This window comes from Cucurbita maxima, unplaced genomic scaffold (genome assembly GCF_002738345.1).
Source record: "Cucurbita maxima cultivar Rimu unplaced genomic scaffold, Cmax_1.0 Cma_Scf00019, whole genome shotgun sequence".
Taxonomy (NCBI): Eukaryota; Viridiplantae; Streptophyta; class Magnoliopsida; order Cucurbitales; family Cucurbitaceae; genus Cucurbita; species Cucurbita maxima.
Window position 1 is genome coordinate 2,609,528 of NW_019272035.1, and position 25,409 is coordinate 2,634,936.

General features: G+C 39.1%; 4 protein-coding genes across 4 annotated transcripts; 1 reads left to right on the forward strand and 3 right to left on the reverse strand.

The window, feature by feature from the left end:
* Positions 1–303: 303 nt before the first annotated feature.
* On the reverse strand, positions 304–6,882 carry LOC111493961 (probable serine/threonine-protein kinase At4g35230). The gene is made up of 9 exons (XM_023143912.1): positions 6,332–6,882; positions 6,111–6,246; positions 5,888–6,021; positions 5,695–5,800; positions 3,800–3,885; positions 3,493–3,681; positions 2,101–2,265; positions 1,910–2,023; positions 304–881 (listed from the first exon to the last, which is right to left on the reverse strand). Exons 1-9 carry the CDS (start codon positions 6,686–6,688, stop codon positions 627–629), a joined length of 1,542 nt encoding a protein of 513 aa, XP_022999680.1. The 5' UTR covers positions 6,689–6,882; the 3' UTR covers positions 304–626.
* Positions 6,883–9,964: 3,082 nt separating this feature from the next.
* LOC111493949 (nitrate regulatory gene2 protein-like) lies at positions 9,965–12,185 on the reverse strand. Its single transcript, XM_023143892.1, has 4 exons — positions 11,389–12,185; positions 11,222–11,304; positions 10,887–11,110; positions 9,965–10,811 (listed from the first exon to the last, which is right to left on the reverse strand). Exons 1-4 carry the CDS (start codon positions 12,110–12,112, stop codon positions 10,115–10,117), a joined length of 1,728 nt encoding a protein of 575 aa, XP_022999660.1. The 5' UTR covers positions 12,113–12,185; the 3' UTR covers positions 9,965–10,114.
* Positions 12,186–13,882: 1,697 nt separating this feature from the next.
* Positions 13,883–14,713, reverse strand: LOC111493506. Its single transcript, XM_023143209.1, has one exon. It carries the CDS (start codon positions 14,711–14,713, stop codon positions 13,883–13,885), a length of 831 nt encoding a protein of 276 aa, XP_022998977.1.
* Positions 14,714–17,706: 2,993 nt separating this feature from the next.
* Positions 17,707–23,462, forward strand: LOC111493989 (WD repeat-containing protein DWA2-like). Its single transcript, XM_023143962.1, has 13 exons — positions 17,707–17,881; positions 17,992–18,075; positions 18,162–18,294; positions 18,689–18,800; positions 19,132–19,231; positions 19,725–19,852; positions 20,734–20,806; positions 21,796–21,884; positions 21,998–22,043; positions 22,364–22,434; positions 22,516–22,589; positions 22,671–22,729; positions 23,069–23,462. Exons 1-13 carry the CDS (start codon positions 17,816–17,818, stop codon positions 23,105–23,107), a joined length of 1,074 nt encoding a protein of 357 aa, XP_022999730.1. The 5' UTR covers positions 17,707–17,815; the 3' UTR covers positions 23,108–23,462.
* The last annotated feature ends 1,947 nt before the right edge of the window (positions 23,463–25,409 follow it).

Genomic DNA, 25,409 nt, shown 5'->3' on the forward strand with positions numbered 1-25,409 from the left:
AAGAGATAAACATATGTTAGCGATGGATTTAGGTTATTACAAATAATATCAAAGCCAAACACTGGGGCGGTGTGCCAACAAGGACGCTAGCCCCTAAGAGGGATGGGACTATGAGATCCCACATCGATTAGAGAGGCTTTCTGTATTTCTTATAAAATTGTGAGAACTTCTATGTAATAGACGCGTTTAAAAAACGTAAGAGGAAAAAAGCCCACAATTATTCATGGATTACAATCTTATTAGTATATTGCCTTCAAAACGAGCATTTTTCTATTGATCTTAAGATAATGTTGCTATCATGAGTAATAATAATACGAGCTCGAGCTCGATTTCTTCGTGGCACAATTATGCACACCCAAGAATCAAAATATGTTGTATTAAGCTTATACATAAATAGAACCAAGAAATTATTTCCCAATTTAAAAGGAAAAAAAAAAAATAACACAATTATTGAGAAGACATCAGTTCCTTTCTATCTTACAAATTTGATTTTATGGCCATATTTAGTAACTTTCCATTTTAAGTGCAACTCCACGTTATGTTCCTCTTTCAAAAACTATCAACAGCAGCAAACCACAGACCAGGAACACAACACAGGAAGGACGACACTTACAGCGGGTCGATTCTCAAGATCCTCGGCCGCCTTTTTGTCGTTTCTCTTCTAATGCAGCAGCCTCGTTCAACATGTCGGCTGCGTCCTTGTGCATATCTAGCTTGGCAAGCGCAACTGCCTGCATGTAAAATGAAGTCGACCAATCGGGGTAAACACATTGGGCTTGCATCGCATCTCGAAGAGCAGCGTCGGGTTGGTCACAAAGAAGATAACATAGGCTCCGTCGTGCATAAACAGTGGGAGAAACCATGGTGCCGACATCAATGAACTGCAGATTGTGTATATCATAGTTACTTCTTCAACCAGAACAATTCTCCCAATTCATTCATAACCAGAAACAAACATTGAGAGCAACTAGTTGATTACGCATGTGAGATCCCGCATCGAGTGGAGAGGAGAACGAAACATTTTTTATAAAAACCAAAAATCTTGAGGGGAAGCCCGAAAGGGAAAGCCCAAAGAGGACAATATCTGTTAGCGGTGGGCTTGAGTTGTTATAAATGGTATCAGAGCCCAGACACCGGGTGATGTGTCAGCAAGGATGCTAGGCCCTCGAAAAGGGGTGGATTGGGGAGGCTCACATTGATTGGAGAAAGGGAATGAGTGTGAGCGAGGACACTCAGCTCCAAAGGGATGGATTGTGAGATCCCACATTGGTTGGAGGGGCACGAAATATCCTTTATAAGGGACACCTCTCCCTAACAAAAGCGCTTTAAAAACCTTGAGGAGAACCCTAAGAGGGAAAACCCAAAGAGGACAATAAATGCTAACGGTGGGCTTGGGCTGTTACAAATGGTATCAGAGCTAGATGGGCTTGAGCCGTTACAAATGGTACCAGAGCCAGGTGGGCTTGAGCTAATCCAAATGGTATTAGAGTCAGACACCGAGCGATATGTCAGCAAGAAAGTTGAACCCCAAAGGGGAGTGGACACGAGGCGGTGTGCCAGCAAAGATGCTGGGCCCGAAAATGGGTGGATTAGGGAGTCCCAAATCGATTAGAGAAAGGGAATGAGTGTCAACGAGGATGCTCGGCTCCAAAGGGGTGGATTGTGAGATCCTACATCAGTTGAAGAGGGGAACAAAACATTCTTCATAAAGGTGTGGACACCTCTCACTAGCGCGTTTGAAAAGGAACCCCGAAAGAAAAAGCCCAAATAGGACAATATCTGCTAGCGATGGATTTGGGCTGTTACAACATAGGACTCAAACCAGCTTATGCTAACATCCTAACATCCGACCAAAAGTAAACAAATGTGATTTTGTGGGCAGTTGAAAGAGAAGAAATCTAAATGGTACCTGAGAATAACAGTCAATTGCTGTTTTAAAATCCTTGTCACGAAATGCCAAGTCCCCACGCTTCCTTGCCTCCAACATGTCTCTCATTTGTTGAGTCCATTCTTGGAAAGACAACTGGAAAAGAATTCTAGAAATTTAAACATATCATACAGAAAATAACAACATTTGTTTAAGAATCACAATGACTTTACCTCGTTTGTTCCTTCGTCGTCTTTGTAGTGTGTCATTACCAAAATCTGATGGATAGCAGTGAGATCCATCCTCGTACAAGCATCGCCCATTGGAGTGAGAGGATGTTGTGGCGTTGGAGGCGCTTCCTCATGCTTTGGAATTCCTAGCATCACATAAGATGGAACCTGCAATCTCAAGACATGTCTCTTTTAAGCTTTGACCATTAGCCAATGCACTACTTGAAGGGAGAATAAGGCCCTAACACCTAGAAGGCACGGAAGGAGACAAGAGAATTAGGAGGGTTCGGTAGTTTAAATCATGGTATGCGTCTGGTAGGGAGAGGTTTCCATACCCTTATAAGCGATGCTTCGTTCCCCTCTCCAACCAATGAGGGATCAATCCACCACCCCTCAAGGACCAGCTTCCTTACTAGCACATAGCCCAATCATTTGTAACAATTCAAGCTCACTGCTACCCGATATTGTCTTCTTTGGGCTTTCCTCTCAAGGTTTTAAAACGCGTTAGTAGGAAGAGGCTTCATTCCCCTCTCCCACGAATGAGAGATCTCACAATCCATCGCCCCCCTCCCCCCACTTGGAGACTAGCATCCTCACTAGCACATCACCCAGTGTCCAGCTCTAATAGCATTTGTAACAGCCCAAGCCCACCACTAGCCGATATTATCCTTTTTGGGTTTTCCTTTCTAAGCTTCTCATCAAGGTTTTAAAACGTGTTTGGTAGACACCCTTATAAAAAATGTTTCATTCCCCTCTCCAACCAATGTGGGATCTCACAATCCACACTCTCCCGTAAACCAGCGTCCTCGCTAGCACATCGCCTGGTGTCCGGCTTTAATAGCATTTGTAACAGCCCGAGCCCACCACTAGCAGCTATTATCCTCTTTGGGTTTTCCCTTCTAGCCTTCTCATCAAGGTTTTAAAACGTGTTTGGTAGACACCCTTATAAAGAATGTTTCGTTCCCCTCTCCAACCAATGTGGGATCTCACAATCCACCTCCTTAGAGACCAGCGTCCTCGCTGGCACATGCTTTCTCCTAAAGTTTTTAAAACACGTTTGTGGTAGGAAGAGGATTCCACACCCTTATAAATTATGTTTTGTTCCCCTCTCCAACTGATGAGGGATCTCACAATCCACCCCCTTGAAGACCAGCGTCCTCACTAGCACATTGCCCGGTGTCAAGCTCTGATACTATTTGTAACCGTCCAACCCCACTACTAGCAGATATTGTGCTCTTTGAACCTTCCCTTCAGGGCTTCCTCTCAAGGTTTTAAAATGCTTCTGGTAGGCAGAAATTTTCACCCCTTATAAGGAATATTTTGTTTCCCTCTCCATCCAACGTGAGATCTCACAAGAATGAATATCGAATACAAGCTAATAACATGGTTGCTTACATCAGGTTTATTTTGCAAGGGTTCGAGGGTTGCAACAAGGTCCTTAGTATTTGGCCGATCCCGAGGTTCATATTGTAAGCATCGTGAAGCAAGATCAAAAACGACAGTTGCCTCCACAGTTGAAAAGTTACCCTCCAAGTGCGAATCCATTAAGAGAATAATGTTTTTGCCTCGTATCATATCGAGTGCCTGCACATAACATTACACATATTAATTCTTGTCATAGCAAATGATTTATTAGCTTCAAAAAGTTCCATTGCCCTTTGACCAATAAAAGCTATGTGGATTATAAGAATCAAACACTTACATGACTAGGAGGGATGTGCTTGCCACTTAGTAGATCTAAGAGCACAGTTCCAAAGCTAAAGATAACACTTTCTGCAGTCACACGTCCTGTAACAAACAAACACATACATGATGAGTATAATCGAAGTTCTCCCTATGAATGATAAAATATTCGAGGAAGCCGCCACAATGTGTGTAATAGTCCAAGCCCATCGCTAATAGATATCGTCCTCATTGGACATTCCCGTTCAAGTTTCTCCTCAAGGTTTTTAAAACACATCTGTTAGGGAGAGGTTTCCACACCCTTATAAAATTCATCTCCCTTCGAGGCCCAGCGTCCTCACTGACACTCGTTCCTCTCTCCAATCAATGTGGAATCTCACAAACCACCCCCTTCGGGACCTATCGTTCTCGCTGGCACACTGCCCAGTGTCTGGCTCTGATACCATTTGTAAGAGCCCAAGCCTACCACTAATAGATATTGTCCTCTTTGGGCTTTACCTTTCAAGTTTCCCTCAAGGTTTTTAAAACAAATCTGCTAGGGAGAGGTTTTCACACCCTTATAAAATTCATCCCCCTTCGAGACTCAGCGTCCTCGTTGACCCTCGTTTCTCTCTCCAATCGATGTGGGATCTCACAATCCCCCCCTTCGGGACCTAGCATCCTCGCTGGCATACCGCCCAGTGTCTGGGTTTGATACCATTTATAAGAGTCCAAGCCTACCACTAACATATATTGTCCTCTTTGGGCTTTCCAAGTCCGCTAGGGAGAGGTTTTCACACCCTTATAAAATTCATCCTCGTTCAAGACCCAGCGTCTTCGTTGACACTAGTTTCTCTCTCCAATCGATGTGGGATCCCACAATCCACCCCCTTCGGGACCTAGCATCCTCGATGACATATCGCTCAGTGTCTGGCTCTGATACCATTTATAAGAGCCCAAGCCTACCACAAAACAGATATGGTCCTCTTTAGGCTTTCTCTTTCAAGTTTCCCCTCAAGGTTTTTAAAACAAGTCTGGCATAGAGAGGTTTTGACACCCTTATAAAATTCACCTTCGAGACTCAGTGTCCTCACTGACACTCGTTTCTCTCTCCAATCGATGTGCGATCTCACAATCCACCTCCTCTGGGACCTAGCGTCCTCGTTGGCATACCGCCTAGTGTTTGGCTCTGATACCATTTGTAAGAGCCTAAGCCTACCACTACCACTACCACTACCACTAGTAGATATTGCCCTCTCTGGGTTTTTACCTTTCAGGCTTCCTCTCAAGATTTTTAAAACGCGTCAGGTAGGGAGAGGTTTCCACACCCTTATAAATTTCACCCCCTTTGAAGTCCAGCATCCTCTCTCCAATCGATGTGGGATCTCAAAATCCACCCCCTTCAAGACCTAGCATCCTGCATACTGCCCCGTGTCTGGCTCTAATACCATTTGTAAGAGTCTAAGCCTACCACTAACAAATATTGTCCTCTTTGTGCTTTCCTTTCAAGTTCCCCTCAATGTTTTTAAAACAAGTCTGTTAGGAGAGGTTTTCACACTCTTATAAAAATTCATCCCCCTTCGAGACACAGTATCCTCGCTGACACTCGTTTCTCTCTCTAATCGATGTGGAATCTCACAATCCACCCCCTTCAAGGCCTACCGTCCTCACTAGCACAACTCCCAGTGTTTGACTCTTATACCCTTTGTAACAGCTCAAGCCAACCGCTAGCAAATATTGTCCTCTTTGGTCTTTCCCTTTCAGGTTTCCCCACACGGTTTTAAAAACGTATCTCTTAGGGAGAGATTTCCACACCCTTAAAAAATTCTTCCCCCTTCGAAGCCTAGCGTCATCGCTAACACTCATTCCTCTCTCCAATCAACATGGGATCTCACAATGTAGCTAACATGAATGAATACGAACAAGAACACATACCATTTCTTAAATATTCAGGTGGAGTATAGGCAAGATTAGTGCTATAACTTTTACCATCCCGGCTGTTCTTCATCAACCCAAAACAAGAAAGTCGAGGATCACCATTCTGTCAAAAAAAAAACCATCAGCAAACTATAATTCAGCTCTCATACAGACAAAACATGACCATATATAAAAACCATTGTAACAGCACCTCATCAAATAGAACTCTATACGCATTCAAATCATGGTACAATGGACGTTCCTGAGAGCTACAGTAATCTAATGCCTTAGCCATATGTAAAGCAACTCTCAATCTCATAGCCCACTCAATCGTCTGATTCTCCCCTGTCAAGTAAACCCAAAATAGATATCACCACACCATGAGCTAATAACCAAGAACAAACATCCTAATCTCATAAATTATAACAACATACAATGGAACAGATGCTTTGCGAGGGTGTCATTGGGCATATACTCCGCAATAAGAAGCCTCTCATCGCCTTCACAGCAATACCCAATAAGATTCGCGAGCCTTTTATGCCGCAATTTACCCACCCCTGATGCTTCTTCCTAAAGAAACCGATCAGAATCATACAAGAAATCAACAATGGAATGTAATCGAGAAAATGGAGAAATGGGTTTCAAGGATTAGTACAGCGAACTGTTTGGGGTCGGGCCAAGCTAACTTAGTGAACTTCTTGACGGCGATCCAGCGGCGATTGCTCTGGTTTTGAAGGCGACCTTTGTAAACGACATTGGGGGCTTTCTCGCCGCTCTCGGAAACGATGTAATCTGAACTGAAATTGTTGGTAGCGGCTTTGAGGTCGGCGAAGGAGAACTCGGAGAAAGCAGGGACGCCGCTGCCGACGCCGCCGCAACCGCCGTAACCGGCTGCAGGATCAGAAGAGCCATTAGAAGGATGTGATTGGGAATTGTTTTGGGGAAGAGGGGCATGATTGTTTGTGCCTCCTAGACTGTGAGCCCTCTGTAAGGACGATCCACAGCAGCCCATGACTGACTCGTCCACTCAATTTGCCGCCCACCTCCACCAGCTCCGCCGTTTACTAGAAAAACCTCATACAGCTCCGCCGTTTACTTGAAAAGCTCAACTCTCTCTCTTACCCTCTCTCTCTCTCTCTCTCTCTTCTGGTTTTTCCCTATTTTTTAATTTTCTTGGGTTGATTTTCCATGGCTGAGCACTACAGGACCTCTGTTTTTCTCTCAGCTTCCTCCTCGCATTGAGTTGTCTTTTTTGAGTAGGGAAGGGGTAATTTAGTAATTTCATATAACGTCTCTTTTTTGTTTCTCGCGCTGTACTGTCACGTCCGTTGTCATTTTTTAATTTTGTTATTAAATTATATTTTACAGAAAATTATGAATTATTATTATTGTTATTTAAATTATAAAATAATTATAAATGATGAATAATAATGCTCCGGCCTCTGTTCCTACCTATTTTATTATTATAGTTATTGGAAATCGAGATGTCCTTTTTATAAATTTTATAAAATAATTATAATTAATTATCTGCTCAAAAAATTATAAATAATTTTAAATTTGTCTTTTTTTTAGTTTACAAAATTAAATTAAATGTTTTAATCGTGTAAAATTAATGTTTGTATTTAATAGAATTTAAATTTTTTATTTTATATCTAATAAAATTTTAAATTTTTAAATAATTAAATGTTTGAGTCACTTATTATATACATCTTAAAAATTTAAACCAATATTAGACCCTGTTGTGAGATCTCATTGGTTGGAGAGGCGAACAAAACACTCTTTATAAAGTTATAAAAACCTCTTCCTAGCAAATGTATTTTAATAGTCTTGAGAAGAAGTCTGATAAGGAAAGCTTACACATGACGGTATCTACTAGTGACAAAGGGAAAGGGAAAGCTCAAAGAGGACAAAGGCTAAACCCCGATTGGGGTAGGTAGACAACAGAGGGTGTACCAACGAGGATGCTGGACATTGAACATGGTGGATTGTGAGATCCACAAATCAATATTTATTAGGGTGTAGAAACCTCTCCCAAACATACACATTTTAAAAACTTTGAAAGAAAGCTAAAAAAACAAAAACACAAACAGAACAATATCTGCTAGGTTGGGTTTGGGGCGAGGGAAAGCCCAAAAAATGCGTTTTAAAAACCTTGAGCGGAAGCTCAAAAGGGAAAGCCCAAAGAGAATATATATGCTAGACGTGAGCTTGGGAGGACGGAAAGCCCAAGAAAAAGGAGCCCAAAGAGTACCGTATCTGTTCGATGTGCGCTTGGGTGGAAGGAAAATCTAAATAATACTAAATAAATAATTTGATTTTTTTTTAAATTATATATTTTTTAATAATAGAGCTACAAATAAAGTATTTTTTAATTAATAAAAATTGCAGATTTTTTAATATGTAAGTATTTAATCAATAGGTTGTCCTTAGAACCTATTAAAATATCATAGCTACCATATTATGAATCAATATCTTTATCTCATGAGTACCAATTTGCAAATATTTATATCTTCAAAATGCTTTTCTATTATTATTATTATTATTAAAAGACTATCATTGTTATCGAATAATTACACGTTCGGTTACATTAGATTGGGTTGCAGAAAATCATTTGGACTGGTTGGATTAGTGGCCCGAACAATTTGAATAGAGTTCATAACCCATCTCTTTATTTTCCGGTTGAATTGGATTGTTTGATTGTTTTTTTGTTATTATTTTTTTTTAAAAATCATATTTATCTATTTAATAACTAAAATTTCATAAATATCAAATATCTATAATTCACAAGTCATGATGTATCACTAACATCACTTATAAACGTTAAATATTCTTAATTTTGATAGTAATCTTAAGAGTAGAATAGGGTTGGATTGGGTTGTAACCCTATTTTCGGGATTTGACCAGAAAAATGTTTACTTACAGACAGGCCCAAATTTTAAATTTTTCATCACTAATATCGGTTACAAAAGTCAAATATTGTTAATGTTCATAATAATTTTAAAAGTACGATCGAGTTGAATTTGGTTGTAACCCTATTTTTGGGATCTAACAAAAAAAAATGTCAACTCAGAAACCAACTAATTTTCAATTTTTTAAAAATTCAACCAACAAAAATTTGTGATTTAGATTGGGTAGTCCAAATTGGTCACGTTATTTACTAGTAGTGGGTTTGAGAGAAAACCCGAGAGGAAAAGCCCAAATAGGGCATTATCTACTAGTAGTGGGTTTGAGCTGTCATAAATGACAAATAGTATCAAAGGTAGGTTGTGGGCGGTGTGCCAACAGAGACTGGGCCATAAGAGGAGGAGTGTGAGATCCCATGTTTCTTGTAAAAGTGTGGAAATCTCTAGAACAAGCCAACACGTTTTAAAAACCTTGAGGTTAACAGATTCAGTTGTGGGCGGTGTGTCAACAGGAACACTAGCCCCTAAGAGGTGGATTGTGAGATCCCACGTTTCTTAAAAAGTGTGTGGAAACCTCTAGAACAAGCCAACTTATTTTAAAAACCTTGAAGTTGAAAGAGCCAGGTTGTGGGCGGTGTGCCAGCAGGGACGCTAGGCCTTAAGAGAGTGGATTGTGAGATCCCACATTCCGAAACCTCTGGAACAAGCCAAGGCATTTTAAAAATCTTGAGAATGACGAAGCCAGTTGTGGGTGGTGTGTCAGCGAGGACACTAGCCCCTAAAGTGGTAGATTATGAGATCTCACATTTCTTATAAAGGTGTGAAAACCTCTCGAACAAGCCAACTGTGTTTTAAAAACCTTGAGGCTAACGAATCCAGCTGTGAGCAGTGTGCTAGCGGGGACGTTAACCCCTAAGAGAGTGGATTGTGAGATCCCACATTTCGTATTAGGGTGTGTAAACCTCAGATGCCAGTCCCTAAAGGGGTGGATTGTAGATCCTACATTTCTTATAAGGATGTGGAAATCTCTCTAACAAGTCAATGTGTTTCAAAACATTGAGGTTGACATTAATACGTAATGGGCCAAAATGAACAATACTTGACTAGCACCGGACGGTCCTAGGTCTCTCACTGATGATATTACGTAACAGGCCAAAGTGGAGGGCAACTTATTACACGAACAAAATCAAATCTTTTTAAAAATAACCATTTAAAAAATGTTTGGTTCTTAAATCACCGACCAATGAAACCCTAAGCCTTTCTAAACGTCTCCCAAATGAGCCCTTAAATATGCCCAATCAAAGAGCCGTTTGGTTCAAAATTTAAGCAACCCAAAAGTCACCTTCACAACAAAGAAATAGATCCATATTTACTCGTTTCACCGCTCACCCAAAATCATAATCAATCAATGCTACCAATTAATCATAAACCCATAAAGAATTAAATACAAATAATAAACGAATCATTTGAATAAATCCACCAAAAAATAAAAAAAAACAGTGAAAAATGAATTGAATGCTTGAAGAAGCTTCAAGCTATGGCGGACCTGACTGGCTCTGAGCTATGGCTGAAGAACAGAGCTCCTCGTATGCTGCAATGGAGTCCCCACAAAACCTCGTCAACCCCACAAAAACCTGCCTCACCCCCTGTTGAATCTCACACCCATTAAACTTGCCCACTTTATGCACAGTCCCCGCCGCCACCGCCGCCGTTGTCTTCTCCTCAATTTCTTGATTCATCTTCTTCGCCTTAATCTTCTTCTCCAAATCTCTGTTCCCCAACGACAATCTCTGCAAATCCCAACTCTGCTGCTCCAGCGCCTCATCCAACTTCGACACCACCCCCTGTATAGCCTCAGAGACATCCTTGTCGGAGAATTTCTCGGCTGTGTCGGACCAAAGGTACGCTATTACAAATACAGGAGGAGCACCGATTCTCGCCGGAGAGAATGGCGGCGGACAGCCGCCATTCGGGGTTTCTTCCGGCTCGGGTTCGTGTAATAGACACCGGAGTAGCCAACCGTTGAGGGCTTTGATGCAATCCTTTTGCGTGGCGATTAAGTTCACGAAATTTGATCTCCAATTCTCGAGCTCGAGCTTTAAATCCATGGCGGCTTCCAGATGCGCGTCGTCCAAGGCGCCGTTGAGGACTGATTCGAACGGTTTGGCGTCCGTTAATGCTTGGGTTTGCTGCTTGTGAGCTTCCGACATGGCTTTCCACATGCTCTGTAATCTATGAACACGAAGAACAATAATGAGACTCAAAAAGACAATGATTTTAGGCTCAAAATTTGAATATTATCCATACCCATGAATCAATTCATTCATTTCTGCCAAGAATTCTTCATCCCTCAGCTTACTAATGGTGATCGAAATCCGATCAACCACCTGAATTGAAACATTCAATTTGATCGATAAATTTCTGATCGAGCAACGAACTGAATCAATTTTCCGATTATCGGCATTCTTCTCCACCAAATTCTTCAGCTGCCGACATTTCTTTTCAAGAATCAGACGTAATCTCTCCAAAGCCTAAACCCAATTCATAAACAATCTCAGAAACAGAGCTTCATAAAAATGGCGAAACAGAGCTTCATAAAAATGGCGGAATCAAATGAAACCCATTAGTTAAAAAAGAACAACCTTCACTTCCAGGTACAGTTTCTGCTCCCAAATACAGAGCTTCTTCAAGGTAGATAGCAGCCCTCGAGAGCTTGTTCTTGAATCTTAGCCGCCATGGATGGAAACAAGAAATCAATCAAAGCATGAAAAACAGAGGAAATTACAGAGGAGAAGAAGAAAGGCGATACCTTTACAGAAACTCATTCTTTGGCCATAAGAAAGCAGCTTGGAGATGGAGTTGCTGGATTCAGATGCTTTTTCAAACGAACCCTTGATTTCTGTCATTAAATCCACGACACCCATTTTTGATTCATCGATTTTCTTTTCCGGTTGGTTTAATTTCTCCGGCGGAGCCACCACCGGCGGTTTCTTCTTCTTCTTCTTGTTCGTTACAACTCTTGTTGTTCCTGGTTTTTGATCTGGGTCCCAATTGAAATTGGGTTGTTCGTATCTCTCGTAGGTTTCGAAGAAATTAAAGAAATCCCACGATGAGCCAGTCGGCGGTGGCGGCGGCGGTTGTCCCCTTGCCGAATCGTAATTCGAGAACATTAAGTTTCCAATCTGGGGAGATCGTGGTTTTTCATGTGTTAAACAACACCCATCTTCTTCATCTTCCGATTCCGAATCGGAATCGGAGTCGGAGTCGGAATCGGAATCAGAATCAGATCGCTCCAATGAAGGAGCGGCAGGCGGCGGTGGAGGGCTTTTCAAATCGCTACCGCCGCCGTTATCACCGTCTTGGTCAAACAAACGGCGGAGAGCGGAGGCGACTTTGTTGAGTGAATCAGCATAAGCAGAGTGGGAATCAATAAGGGAATGGGTAAAACCGAGAGCTTGGTCAAGGAATTTGCAGCGGTCACGGCAAAGAGCCACCGCCGGAAGATTGTCGAGCTTGGAGGAAGCGCAGCCCATCGCCGGAAAATTCCCAAATCTCAAACGGCAGAGAAACGCAGTTACAAAAGGAATCGGAATTCCAACGCTCGAGTTTTATGGGACAATTAATGGGAAGAAAGGGAATGTTGGCGGGATTCGCATAACGTCTCTTTTTTATTTGCAGAGTGGTCCCTGATTTTCTTGGTTTTTAAAATTAGGGAATTTCCATTCAGCCCCTAAAATGGAAATAAGGCGTAACAGTAAAAATGAATAAGGGAGCCGTTGGATTAGCATAATAAAATGTGGAGCGTTTTGGTTTTGGAGCGGTAAAAGGTAAAAAAGGTAAAAAGAAGAGCATAATTGGAATTTGAATTGAAGGGGTAGCATGGTCATTTTAATGCCTAAAAAGAAGAGTTTGTTATTTTCTTTTTTCTTTTTGTGAGTGGAAGTGGGATTGGTTTACTTTTTGGTTTTAAATTGTTTTGTGTTTTTAAGGTTAGAAGTGGAAGCATGGCTGTGTCATCGGGCAATCATGCAAAATATGATAGTCGTAGTTTCAAACCCTTTTTACTTGCTTTTATATATAGTTAGTGTTTTACTATTCTTGTCATATCGATGCGAATGTATGATCGTTTATCAAAATCATGTCTCCACTTACTAGGGTTAAAATGTCTCTAGTAGATATTATTCGTTCCCCTCCCTAACCGATATGGGATCTAATCGGGTAAAAGTAGACAAAATCTGCTAGCGGTGAGTTTGGGTTGTTAAAAATAGTATCAGAACCAGACATCATGAAGTATGCCAACGAGCACGCTAGGCCCCTAATGGGGGTGGATTGTGAGGTCTCACATCGGTTGGGGGGAGGGAACAAACCATTCTTTATAAGGGTGTGAAAATCTCTCTCTAGTAGACACGCTTTAAAATCGTGAGGCTGACGGTGATACATAACGGGTCAAAATGGACAACATCTACTAACGGTGGGCTTGGGTTGTTACATCATCCTATTTGGGTTATATGCTATCAAAATTGTGGTTGAATTTTCTAAAATATTTCTCTCATACGTGACCCAAGACTCAATCATATTTCAAGATTGTCTGTAAAGTCTAACTTTCATATGGTTGACTTGCTCGCTCGGTTAGAATAAATGTTGTACAATTGTTGTCTCGCTACCACAAGAGTGCGATTGTGACAAGTGGTATCTAAGCTAAGTTGACTCCTTCGATTGTAGTAATCAAACATGTTTGCTGCAAAATAATTAGGAAAATTCTAGACTAATCGAATGGGAATGAGGCTTATGGAGTCTCGCCGGAATGAAATAAGTTCATAATCCAACTCAACTTAACCCAAACTAGACAAGGTTAGGTTAGGTTAGGTTAGGTTAGGTTGGATTAGATTGATCAAATTTTTGAAGCCCCCGCTAAATATATACCAAAATCACTTGATGCCAAATGTCACCAGCACTCCCTCAAAACGTTGTAAATAAGCATTTATGAAAATAATTTAAACATGACTACCCATATGTCATGCTTAGGAAATTGATTTTTTCCCGTGTCATAATGTCTCAGTGGCACATTCAAACTAGTTAGTATACAAATTAGTGAGTAGCTTTCACTTGACGCTTTACGCTCGCATCGACATAAACGTCCCAGTGAAGCTTATCTTTAGGTTGGTAGAGGTAGCTCAGGTTACAAAATGCTATCTACTTCAACAAAGGTCTATCCGACGAGCCCGTTTCGTGGCAAAAAAGACTGAAATACCCTTTTGTTTATAATAGTAAGAAAAATGATATGTATGTAACAAAAAGAATAGTTAATGCGAGAGAGCATTGAGTATAGAAACCCTAGTGTTCATCAAAGTTCTTAAGAGCTTTTCAGTCACATTCTCAATGCTTCCAATCCACTCCTCCAAATCCTTCATCTTCTCCATCCTCACCTTCACTTCATTATCGCCATTGTTACTCACTTCCATGAACTCCAATATCCCATTCGCCACCTTCTTCCCCTTCTTCATCCACCTATTCCGTCTCCATCCCAACGACGTCCCGATCCCCTCGAACATCGCCACTGAAACCATCCCCGTCACCTCCATCACGTCCATAATCGCCACCGCGAGCTCCTCCTCAGGAACCTCCGTCACCGTCACAACCCGAACAACCGAACCCAATTTGGTCGTTTCTTTCCCCATTCGTTTCCGGGCTTTCTTGTACATGTCTAATTTCATCTCGTTTTTTCTCCGCATGGCCACACGTGCCGCCACATGCTCCTCTCGGAAGGCGAGGACAAGGCTTTGGAAGATTCCATACGCATCGATGAATCGGAGGAAGTCTTCTAGAACATTTTCGACCCATGTCGAGAATCGACATATTGACTCGCGTGATTGAGGGAGTTGGAGTATGTCGTCGAGATAGTCATGTACGAGCTTCACGGCGTTGAGACCACTGCATAGCCAAGCGGCATTACGGTGGTCGGTGGACGGCCAGGATTTGAGATTGGCGATCTTGTCATTGAGGGAAGAGATCAAGGGGTGGGATCTGCATGGTAAACTGATGGATCGGAGGTGGCGGGAGATTCGGGGGTTCGGCTGACGGGCAGCGGCCGAGCCCAGCTGGAAAGAAAGAGAGCGCCGGAAAACACCCACCATACTGATCGGAGCTTTGACGTGGGGATTGGATTGGGGAGCGTTAAATATATGGGGAAGGGGGCGAGGGTGGCATGTGGAAGGTAGAGAAGGGACAGATCAAGGGCACATGGGGTGTGTTAGGGGGAAGATTAAGGCGTGTTTGGCTGTTTGTTGCTGTAAAGACTGCAACATGTGGGCGTTTATTTTGGTGATTTTCATGCACGTTCTAAAAAGAATATGATTTGATGGAATTTGTTGGGTTTTTTAAAAGATTGTGGAGGGTTGTGGAGATAAAAGTTTGATAGATTCGATATTAATTTATTAAATTCGTTATCGAGCTTATAACTTAACTAATTTGAATGAGACCGACTTGATTGCTACATTGCTATAGTTTATGGCTAGAGCTATGGGCTCTAATAGAGAGAACAATAAGGATTACGAGTTTAGAATCAGGCAAGTGGGTAATAAGAGCAGCTATCTCACGTTAATACTGAATCCTTTTTTCGTTGTTATCTACTTCTATAAAATGCTAAATTAGTCGAGTGATCTTCTTTATGTTTATTGGGCTGAAGTTATAATGACTCATGTCTAGGATTCATAATTCAGATTCGACACTTGATGGTTTCGACATTCCCTTGTGTAACAGCTTAAGCCCATCATTAGTCGATATTGTGTACTTTAGCTTGTTACGTATTGTCGTCAATCTCACGGTTTTAAAACGTGTCTACGGGCCAAGGAGGACAATATCTGCTAGCGGTGGGGTCGGACATTGAGCAGTGTGCCAATGAGAATAATACGTAAACACGTTTTTAAAACTGGGAGACTGGCGATAATACGTAATGGGCCAAAGCGAACAATATTTGTTAGTTACTCCTTGCTATGAAGTTCCTATTTTATATGGGTCTCATATGCACATTGTTAGTATAGACATTGACTTTCAAATTTTAAGTGTTTCTTAGTCATCCTATCCTCAAGATCACTTTCATTCAAATGTGGTGTTATCCCTGTTTTACATGAGTCTCACATGCCCACTAACTTCCACCTTGATTTGTTCCCGAACCACATCTTAATGAGAGAGGTATTGTTTTGATACCATCTATAACGACCTATGTCCAAGATTCAGATCAAGTGTCCAATCTAAACTCCAAATCTTAGACATAACCATAAATTTAAAGATCCAAACAAATCCAAACAAAAAAAATGGTTATGATAATGATAATAATATGAAATGGAGGCCCTACAACCAACCAAAAAATTGAGTATTAAATTGATCGTTTAAGGTAACATTGCAGAGGCAAACAAAGGGCGAAATCATTATGAGGAAGAGTGAACTGAATAGCAACAGAACGTGATAGATATGTACGAACCAAACCAAAAACCGCATCACTTATCTCCAACTTGTCCACATTAAAATTACATTCCATATCAAAACAAAAATAATTTTAATAAATAATTAATTTAGTTAATTTATTATTTACGAGTTACGTTAATTCAAAAGCAATCGAACGAGACAAACTGGGATTTGACATGAGCTTCCACGAGCCAATACACACCATCCACACACCAAGCACCTTGACCACTCACAGTTACATGCATGAGTGAGGTTCATGCACCTCATGCATCTTTAACCTCGCAATCCCCCGCAGAATTTCTACACGGTTCATAACTACTCCTCTTACTATAGGATGCTTATCTAGCCAACCTTTAGATCTGCCTCTACCCGAACTTTTCTGGTTTACTCTAGAATTCCACACTTGTCCGATTGTTGCTGAGCAATTTTTTGATATCTCCCAGAAGGTAATTTTAATGTGGCCGGTTTCCCCTCTTTTGCAATTAGTTTCCAAGTGTGATTTCTATGTTATGTCTCGTCGTGCCTAAGGGCAAATTGGTTCAAGTAGATTCTTCTTTTCTTTTCGATCAATACCCTTTCCCAAACTGTACAAGCTTCTTCCAAAACATACGACTTTCTGGATTTAGATGATGATATCTATACATATGGATCTTATATATATCGTCCAATGAAGTATCGTATAAGTGGATATATATCACTCATGTTATGATCTTCTACATCCTAGGTTTTCCTGTTCCTTCATCTGACTTATGTTCTTCATGTAGCATTCAAACCGAATGACTCTATGAAATTACGTCGATGCTTCCACATATTACGGGTAACGTAGGAGACATCTCTATTTTTCCTCTCGAGAATCCTTAGAATTACCACGGTTTATCTTTCAATTTGCTTATGACCATCAAATGAAATGTGAATAACCCGTCTTTTTCTCTTTGAAACAAGGGACGCTTCTGGTCTCTTTGTGTCCCACGCTCGATTTTCCTTATTGATATCTCTTCACGAATCCTTCTACAAAGCTGTAGTTCTCAACTCTACGAATCTAGTGGAACAAATTTCAACTCTTATAATTCCTACTACTCGTCTTGGTCCTTCCCAAATCAACAACTCAACCTCATAAATGTTACCCTTATGCACATAAATCATGCGTCCATTGTCCCCAACAACTCTCAAACCCCTTCGTACTTTAATTCGAGCTCTCGAACATATGCGTTTTAATACTTCTATCATTCCCTCGTTTTCTTTCTTTCAAAACGCCCAATAACAACCCTTCTAATCTAGCTTTACCAGACTCTCGACACCAACCAACTTACCTAAACTGCACCACCGTTTCAACGGGCCTTTATCTATATGTTCGGTCGGATGTTATGGTATGATGAAGGAGTGCTAATCTCCATCGTGCCTCACTTTTATATATAAATATATCTATATCTAAATTTATATATATAATAAGTTAGTTTTGTGCATTAATATAATAATTTATTTATTTACTCATTAAATATATATATTTTAAAGTATACTATATCATATTATTAAAATTTGAATTTTTATGTTTAATATTTTGTTAAAAATTTATTTGAAATGAATATTTAAATATATATATATATATATATATATATATATATATATATATATGGAGAATTTTACCGAAATAAAAAATAAAAAAAAGTGGGGGAAGAAAAATCGGCAAAACCGGACATGAACCATTAGGACGCGGCTCCTGCCTACAATTTCACGAGTGTTTTAGCCATTTGATCGTCGTTGAGTGGTTGATTATGGTGTCTGTCGCTTCCGCCATGCAAGGTGGTTCATCAGGCATCGGCTACGGGCTGAAATACCAGGTCAATGTTGTTCAATTTCTGATGTCAAAATTTTTCATGTTATTGAAATCATATAGATCTCCTTAAGCTTAAACCCTAATTCACATTCTCGAAATTCTGCTCTACTCCAGGCTCGGTGCATCGCCGATGTCATAGCAGATACTGATCATACCAGTTTCATCACAGGCACTCTCAGTCTCAAAGACGAAAATGAGGTTACGCTCAATTTCTCTGATTTATTTTGTCGCATGATTGTTTTATTTGTTTTTGACATGGATCTGAAGCAATTCAAGTCTATTAGGTGCATTTGATTCGGATTTCATCGAGTGGATCCGAGCTTATATGCGAAGGTTTGTTTTCTCATCCCAATGAGATCTGGGACCTGGCGTCTTGCCCCTTCGACCAGCGCATTTTCTCTACCGTCTTCTCCACTGGTAATTAATGGTTTTCCATGCTTGCTCGATCTTAACTTTCTGTCTTGTCTGCTCCCGTGCGTTGTTTTCTATACCGCATTCTCATAAGTTGCCACGTTGACTATGCATCCCCACTTTTAGTTGAACTGGGAAGTAGCTGATGGAATTAGGCGAGGGAGTTTAAGCATTTAGCATAGAACTTCTCTGTTTACAGAACGTGGGGATTGTCGAATAACTTTCAGATAGAAAACGTCCTGTTCTAGTTTTTCCGTCATGTCTGCTATTCACATGTTTTCATTCTCCTTATACATCGCATCTCAACCACAGTTGTGCGGGGATTCATTCTTTTGTTACGTATTCTTCCAAATTCTTGCTTCCACTTTTCTTTGAATTGATTCTCTTCCATTTTCTTAAGGTGAAAACTTTGGGGCAGCAATATGGCAAATCCCTGAGTTATATGGTGAATTGAATTCTCCTCAGTTGGAACGGGTTACATCCCTTGATGAACATGCTAGTAAGATCAATTGGTGAGTGATAGTTGGATGCAATTCTTTTTCTTGGTTGTTATTCTGTCCAACTGCATTTGGCCTATCTGAATTTCATATTTTGTAAATGCAGAAGATATCAATGTTTTATTTCTACTTCTAATAATTAATTCGAGTAAGATTTATGCTCATTGAAATGTAATTCTCTTTGATATTTTAACCTTCAAACGTTTCTCTGAATTTTACTGAAATTTTTTTCTTTTCTTTTCACTTATTTGCTATTGCTAAACCCATATGAACTTGTTTCCTATGGTAATTCAATTTATGCACTCCCAAATTTGGGTTCTGTTTCCTAACAAAGATGGCTGGACAGCGTTCTTTGGTGGCCATCTGGAAGACATGATAAGCTGATCAGCATTGACGAGGAAAATATTTTACTATGGAGCTTGGATTGTTCAAGAAAGATTGCCCAGGTAGATTTAAATAGAAATTGTGTGGTGTGATGATTGGATCCTATGTTGAGCAGTTTTCCCTTTTGTACCCCGTTGTAGTATATGCACGGGTAGGTTAAGGTTCAGAACTATAAGTTTCTTAGATAAGAGAGAATTCATTAATCAAGAAAAGCTAAGTTAAGGAATCAATCTTAAAACACCAAAAGATTTGCAGATTTTTGTTTTTTACTTTTTGCAATTGGGGTATATCATAAGGGAATTATAATTGTAAAGAAGACTGGTTAAAGAACTCCATGAAATTGACTCTTATAATGCAATATACACCATGAAATTGACTAAGAGCTTCTCTTTAAGTATCCTTTGGTTTCTCTCATGCCATTGAAAGAGTTTGTCGTATGAAAGTTAATATAATAAAGGTTGTAATAATGTGTACTTCATTTGTCATATCAACTAGATAGTAGCAATTTATTTCAAGTCTATATGATGATTTTATTTGGGGCTTACTACAATCTAGGTACAATCGAAGGAGTCAGCTGGGCTGCTTCATTATTTGTCTGGAGGAACGTGGGATCCACATGATTCAAATGCCATTGCAGCAACTAGTGAATCATCCGTTCAATTTTGGGATTTAAGGACAATGAAGTATGTTATCGTTTATGCTTTATGTTTTTTACGGAGGATGCATGTACTGTGTATGTGTTTTCAATCTATTTGTGCTTATCTTGGTACATGAGCTTCTTGTGTACCCGAATATTAGGGGGGATATTTTTATATGTTTCAATGTGATGAGAAGAAATGAAATGTGCTTCATTAATTGTAACCCCCCCCCCCCCCTCCATGAGTTGAAGAAAAAGGAATTTCAGTCTCTTCTTCCTTTTATATTAAAATTTGTTAGTTTGTCAATAATTTATTTTATAAGTTCATAGATTTTGTTTATTGATAAGTTTTGTACCTTGATTCAATCCCCATATACTATCTGCCCATTTTTAGGATGCCTGTCTTGGTAAGTAAAAACGTGAAAGGTTAATGAGAATTTTTTGTGGGAATGTGAGGAGGGTGGAGAGGTTTTCCTTTGTTTTCTCAATTTGTCAAGTTTTTTATTGGGGATAATTCAATTACCTATTTTTTGGAAGATTCTTGGGTGGATGAGAGACCCTTGTGTGCTTTGTTTCCATATCTTTATCATTTTTCAAATAAGAGGATGCATTCAGTAGGGTTTTGGTGCGTAATAGAGAGTCTCAAATGAGGAGCTTTGGGAGGCAATTTAAATACATCTGTGTGGGCATTCGTTAATAGGGTTTTCGTAATGATCAACTTGGCTTTTTTTTTTTTTTGGATTGGGCTCCGTTTCTGTAATTAGTTGTGGGGGGAAGGGGGTCTTTTGTTGGTGGATTTGTATTGTATGCCGTTATATATATATATATATATATATATATATATATTTCATATATCTTAATCAAAGCTTGGTTTTTAAAAAAATAGATTGATAAAGTTTGAATTGGCTTATGAGAAGTTAATTGCAGGAAGTCAGACTCGATTGCATGCTCTGCGTATGTTCGCAACGTGGATTACAACCCCAAAAAGAAACATTTGCTTGTAAGGCTTTGTTTTTAAAGGATTAATATTTATTTCGGCTTTTTTCAAGAGCATCAAATTTGAAATCTCTTCTATGTATTAGTGAATGCAAATTGAAAAGGCTCTTGTAAAAAAATTATACTAGAATCATTAACCTCATGTCACTAGCAAACAGAGCCGTAACTAGAATGTTGTTATCAAGTATTGCGATGGAACAAGTATTGCGATGGACTCACTAAGCCTAAGGTGTGCCTTCATATGCTAGAAAGTAAAGAAAACTTTGGGTTGTGACTTGCTGAATTTCACTGTTATTGTTGGGGTCAATTTAGCAAGTTAGAGTTGCCAATGTTAATTGGCTTAGTTAGAAGTCAGTATCTGACATTTGTGAGACCCAGGAGAGTGCGAAAATTGTGAGAACTCTCTCTCGCTCTCTGTCTCTGTCTCTTCTTGAAACCTAATATTGTGAGAGTAGTCCAGATAGAGTATAGACCCTTATTTTCTTGTGGGAACAGCGTACAGACCTATTGAATGGTTAATCTGTAAGTTGTAACAATTTCTATCAGTAAAACATCTTTACTTGTCCTATCCGCACTGAATGCCTGTCATTTTGGTGGCATATAATCACAACTATCTAGATGTTTTCTAACATTTGCTTCTTTCCTGAACATCCTTTGCTTGTCTTAACCTATGTAACTTATCATGTCTGATGTTTCACTTGCATTCTATGAGTTTAGTCATTATCCATCACTTCTCCGGACCTTTACTATAGACTATTTGAGCTTTATTTTGACTAGTGATGGCTCAGTCCATTAAACGCAAGTTCAACCTTAAGAGGTGGGAAACAAGTTATAATCACTATGGCAATGAATGAAATGTGAAAAGGAGGAATCCTTTTACAAGTTCATAAGAATGACAGACTGTTTCGTTCTTCTATCTCTCAATCTAGTGTTTACACAGCATTTCTTGTATTTGTTTTCCATGTTTGCATTAATAAAACTCCCTTGTATCAGGTAACTGCTGAGGATGAAACTGGAATATCTATCTGGGACCTTAGAAAGCCAAAAGTCCCGATCCAACAACTTCCTGGGCATACCCACTGGTATCTTTTTAAATAGTCCATGTTTTCCTAGAACATTTATTGAACTGTAAATTCTGTTCTGGGGTCAAGTTAAATGTTTTAACTTTGATCCTTTGTATTTAATAATTCAACAGGACATGTGCTGTTCGTTGTAATCCTGAATTTGAAGGGCTAATCTTGGTTCGCTCTCGTTTTCTCCTCTCCATTTCTTGATATAGTTATTTTTTCTGATCCATTTTACTGTTCGGTCCATGTTTGTTAGATTGCATTATATACTTCTCTTCCATACTTGTTTCCAATTTGAAGGTGTCAGTTTCCTTTGTGAAGTCTGGGGCCGTTTTTTTTTTTTTTTTTAATTCTAAATTTCATATAAAGTTCTAGACTAATTGTATGACAATCAAATTCCTTAGTTAATTAGCTAGTGAAATAATTTTTTAGTACAAGCTCGTTCATTTTTTCGATGTATCTTTGAGTCAATGACACAATGTCGGCGATTGCAGAGTGCCGGTACTGATTCGGCTGTCAACTTATGGTTAGCATCCATGACTGATGGTGAACTCAAATCTGAAAGGTCATCTTTTTGTTTAGGATGTTCCTTTTTTCTGTTTCTCTTTAAAGATTATGCTAATGCTTCATATTAACCTATGAGCAGGACGATTGATTCACCACGATGTCCAGTTGATCCATTACTGCATTCTTACAGTGACTACGAAGACAGTGTTTATGGTAACAGCTGTAGCCTTATTATTTCAATATATTTATCCAGTGGGTAAAACTGATTGGGTGATTTTAACTTCAAATTAAAAGGCCTTGCTTGGAGCTCTCGTGAACCTTGGATCTTTGCATCACTGTCCTATGATGGGAGGGTAAGTAGCATCAACCTTTTCTCGAAGAGTCGCCGGACATGTGCTTTGACATTGCATTTCAGCTTCTTTTTACTGTCAATAGATCATGGCTATATGCTGCATGGATTATCATGCCATCTAATATCGTTTTACTATTTTTCTGCTTGCTTTAATTGAGGTTTTATATTTTAAATAAATCTCGATTAAGTTGTTACACAAAGTCGGTTCATCGTTTACAGAAGCTCATTACTCATTCGATCTTCTCCCAACATTTATGGCCGATATCCGTTTCTGTAAACCAAACCATTTTTACAATCTTACAGAATGACAGTTCAATTATTTCTTTTTCTTGTGAAACAGGTCGTTGTGGAATCAGTGAAGCCTTTTCTCTCAAGATAATGGAGTTCATTTTAGTTTTTGTTTCTCAATATTCATTGCTTCCTCAGTTTGTCTCTGTTCCACAAGCAAGAGTAATTGTTCCTGACTTTAGTTCCAAGAAAACCCCACTCGTCTTTACAACGCTATCGATGAGATTGAGATTGAGATTGCTCGATGCTCGACGACTTATCCAGTAACAGAGGAAACATACACACTACTCGGGGAGTAATTTTATTGTACTGAAGATGGGCATAGCTGTTATGAACAATATGATTCGTTGTTTTGTTGTGTTGAACTTGCTCTACAACTAGTTCATATAGCTTAAACTTTCAACCAGAAAAGAAAAATAATGTTATATATACTTCGATTTCCTCTTGCTTTGGATGCCTATGTTATTTGGTACTTGGAAGTTGGAAGTTGGGCACAGCTGGGAAACAAGAACAATAGCCAACCTTCTGATCGCCACTCACTGAAAATTATTGCCTTGAAGAAAGAAAGAAAAGGTTTGGTAATGATGGTCTATTTGTGAGATTGTAAGGGCGTGGAAACTTTCTCCCTAGCAAATGCTTTTTAATAATTTTGAGGAGAAGCTTAGAAGGGAAAATCTAAAGAGGATAATATGTGCTAGCAGTGAGTTTGTACCATTATAAATGGTATCAAAGTCATACACCGGGCGATGGGTCAGTAGGAGGCTAAGTCTCGAAGGGGGCGAACATGAGGTGGTGTGCCAGCGAGGATGTTGGGCTCTGAAAGGAGTGGATTGTGAGATCCGTTGGAGGAGGAGAACGAAACATTCTTTATAAGGATGTGGAAACTTCTTATAACGGACGCGTTTGAGCCCTAACTTGCAGGTGTGGATGAATAATGATTGGAGTTTTGATGGTTATCCAATACACTTGGATGAGAGAGAAGAAAAAAGTCCATGACAGGAGCGGCGGTGAAACCTCTGGTTTCCTCGTTCAATAGCACAGGTCTGTACACCAAGTTTCCCCTCTCCACTTACTTATTCTATGGTATTTGTTTGAATTGAAAATGTGAGTGGAACTTTCGCTAACCACGTGTACTTTTGCCACGTTGGATGTAGTTTTCCATTTTATCCACAAACATTGAGGTGCCTTTGTCAATCAGAATCTTGCCATGTCACCCTAGATTGAGGTTGACACGTGTCGAAGCCTAGTGCAAAGAAGGGAAAGGCTAAAAAGGTGGATAAGATTTGACGAAACTTGATGAGTTGGAAGCTTTTGCTTTCCAACAAGATTCCCATTCCCATCCACTTATGATTATTACTTATTATTATTTTTTTTCCCTTCTCCCATTATGCAGCCATGTTCCACGTCATCGCCAGCAAAGAAAATCCTGAGATTTTGCTGTCTTTAAAAAAGTTTATTTTGGGGCGTCGGGTCGGTTCGGGATTACAATTTTAAATAGAAACCGTTAATAATTTGTACATTTAAACTTTAAAAAATATTTAAAGAATACTGACTCCCAAAAAAATATTTTTAAGCATTTAAAAGTTTTTGTTAAGCAGCTATTTTTAGGATTTTTTTTTTTTTTAAAGAATTAAGAGTATTTTTATTTTTTTTTTAACTTCTTTTTTATTTTCATAGAAAGAATACTTCTTTTTAAACTTTGGTTTAAAACTTATATATTTATTTTAATTTGAACAATGTAGGTGATAATTTAATGTGAAAAAGGACAATTATTGGTAAGTAGTGATTGATATTAATATGAAATAATGGGTTGTTATTAATCATTAATAGTTAAATCCAACTAATTAGTATAATAAAATGGATTCAATTAATTATAATCTTTTAGTGCGAAGTAACCAATCAATTATGCCAATATTTGTATATTACTCAACTTCCAATCTGCACTAAACTCAAAATAAAAAATTAATTCTCACTTAATTTTAAATGAAATCAAGTAGCTATAAATCATTACATTAACTAGTGGTTCAAATGGATTAATTCATGAAATTTAGGATTTAAATTGATACAGTCTCCGAAGCTTAGGAATATAAATGAATTTTTTTTAGAAAAATTATAACGTCAAAAGTTATGACAATTAGTGTGATTCGTGAATAAACTTTGGGTCAATGTTAGCTTGGCCCTCGAACTTTTATTTATTATGTTAATAAGTCCCAAAACTTTAAAAATGACAAACCAGTTCGGTTCTTTCTAGAAATTCTTTAATTAATCATGTGAATAAATATTAGAAATTAATAAAACACCAACAAATTAAACTAAAAGTTATATAATTAAAAAGAAAAACATGAACAAAAATAGATGAAACAATAACAAAGCTCATTTAGAGTTAATAGTCC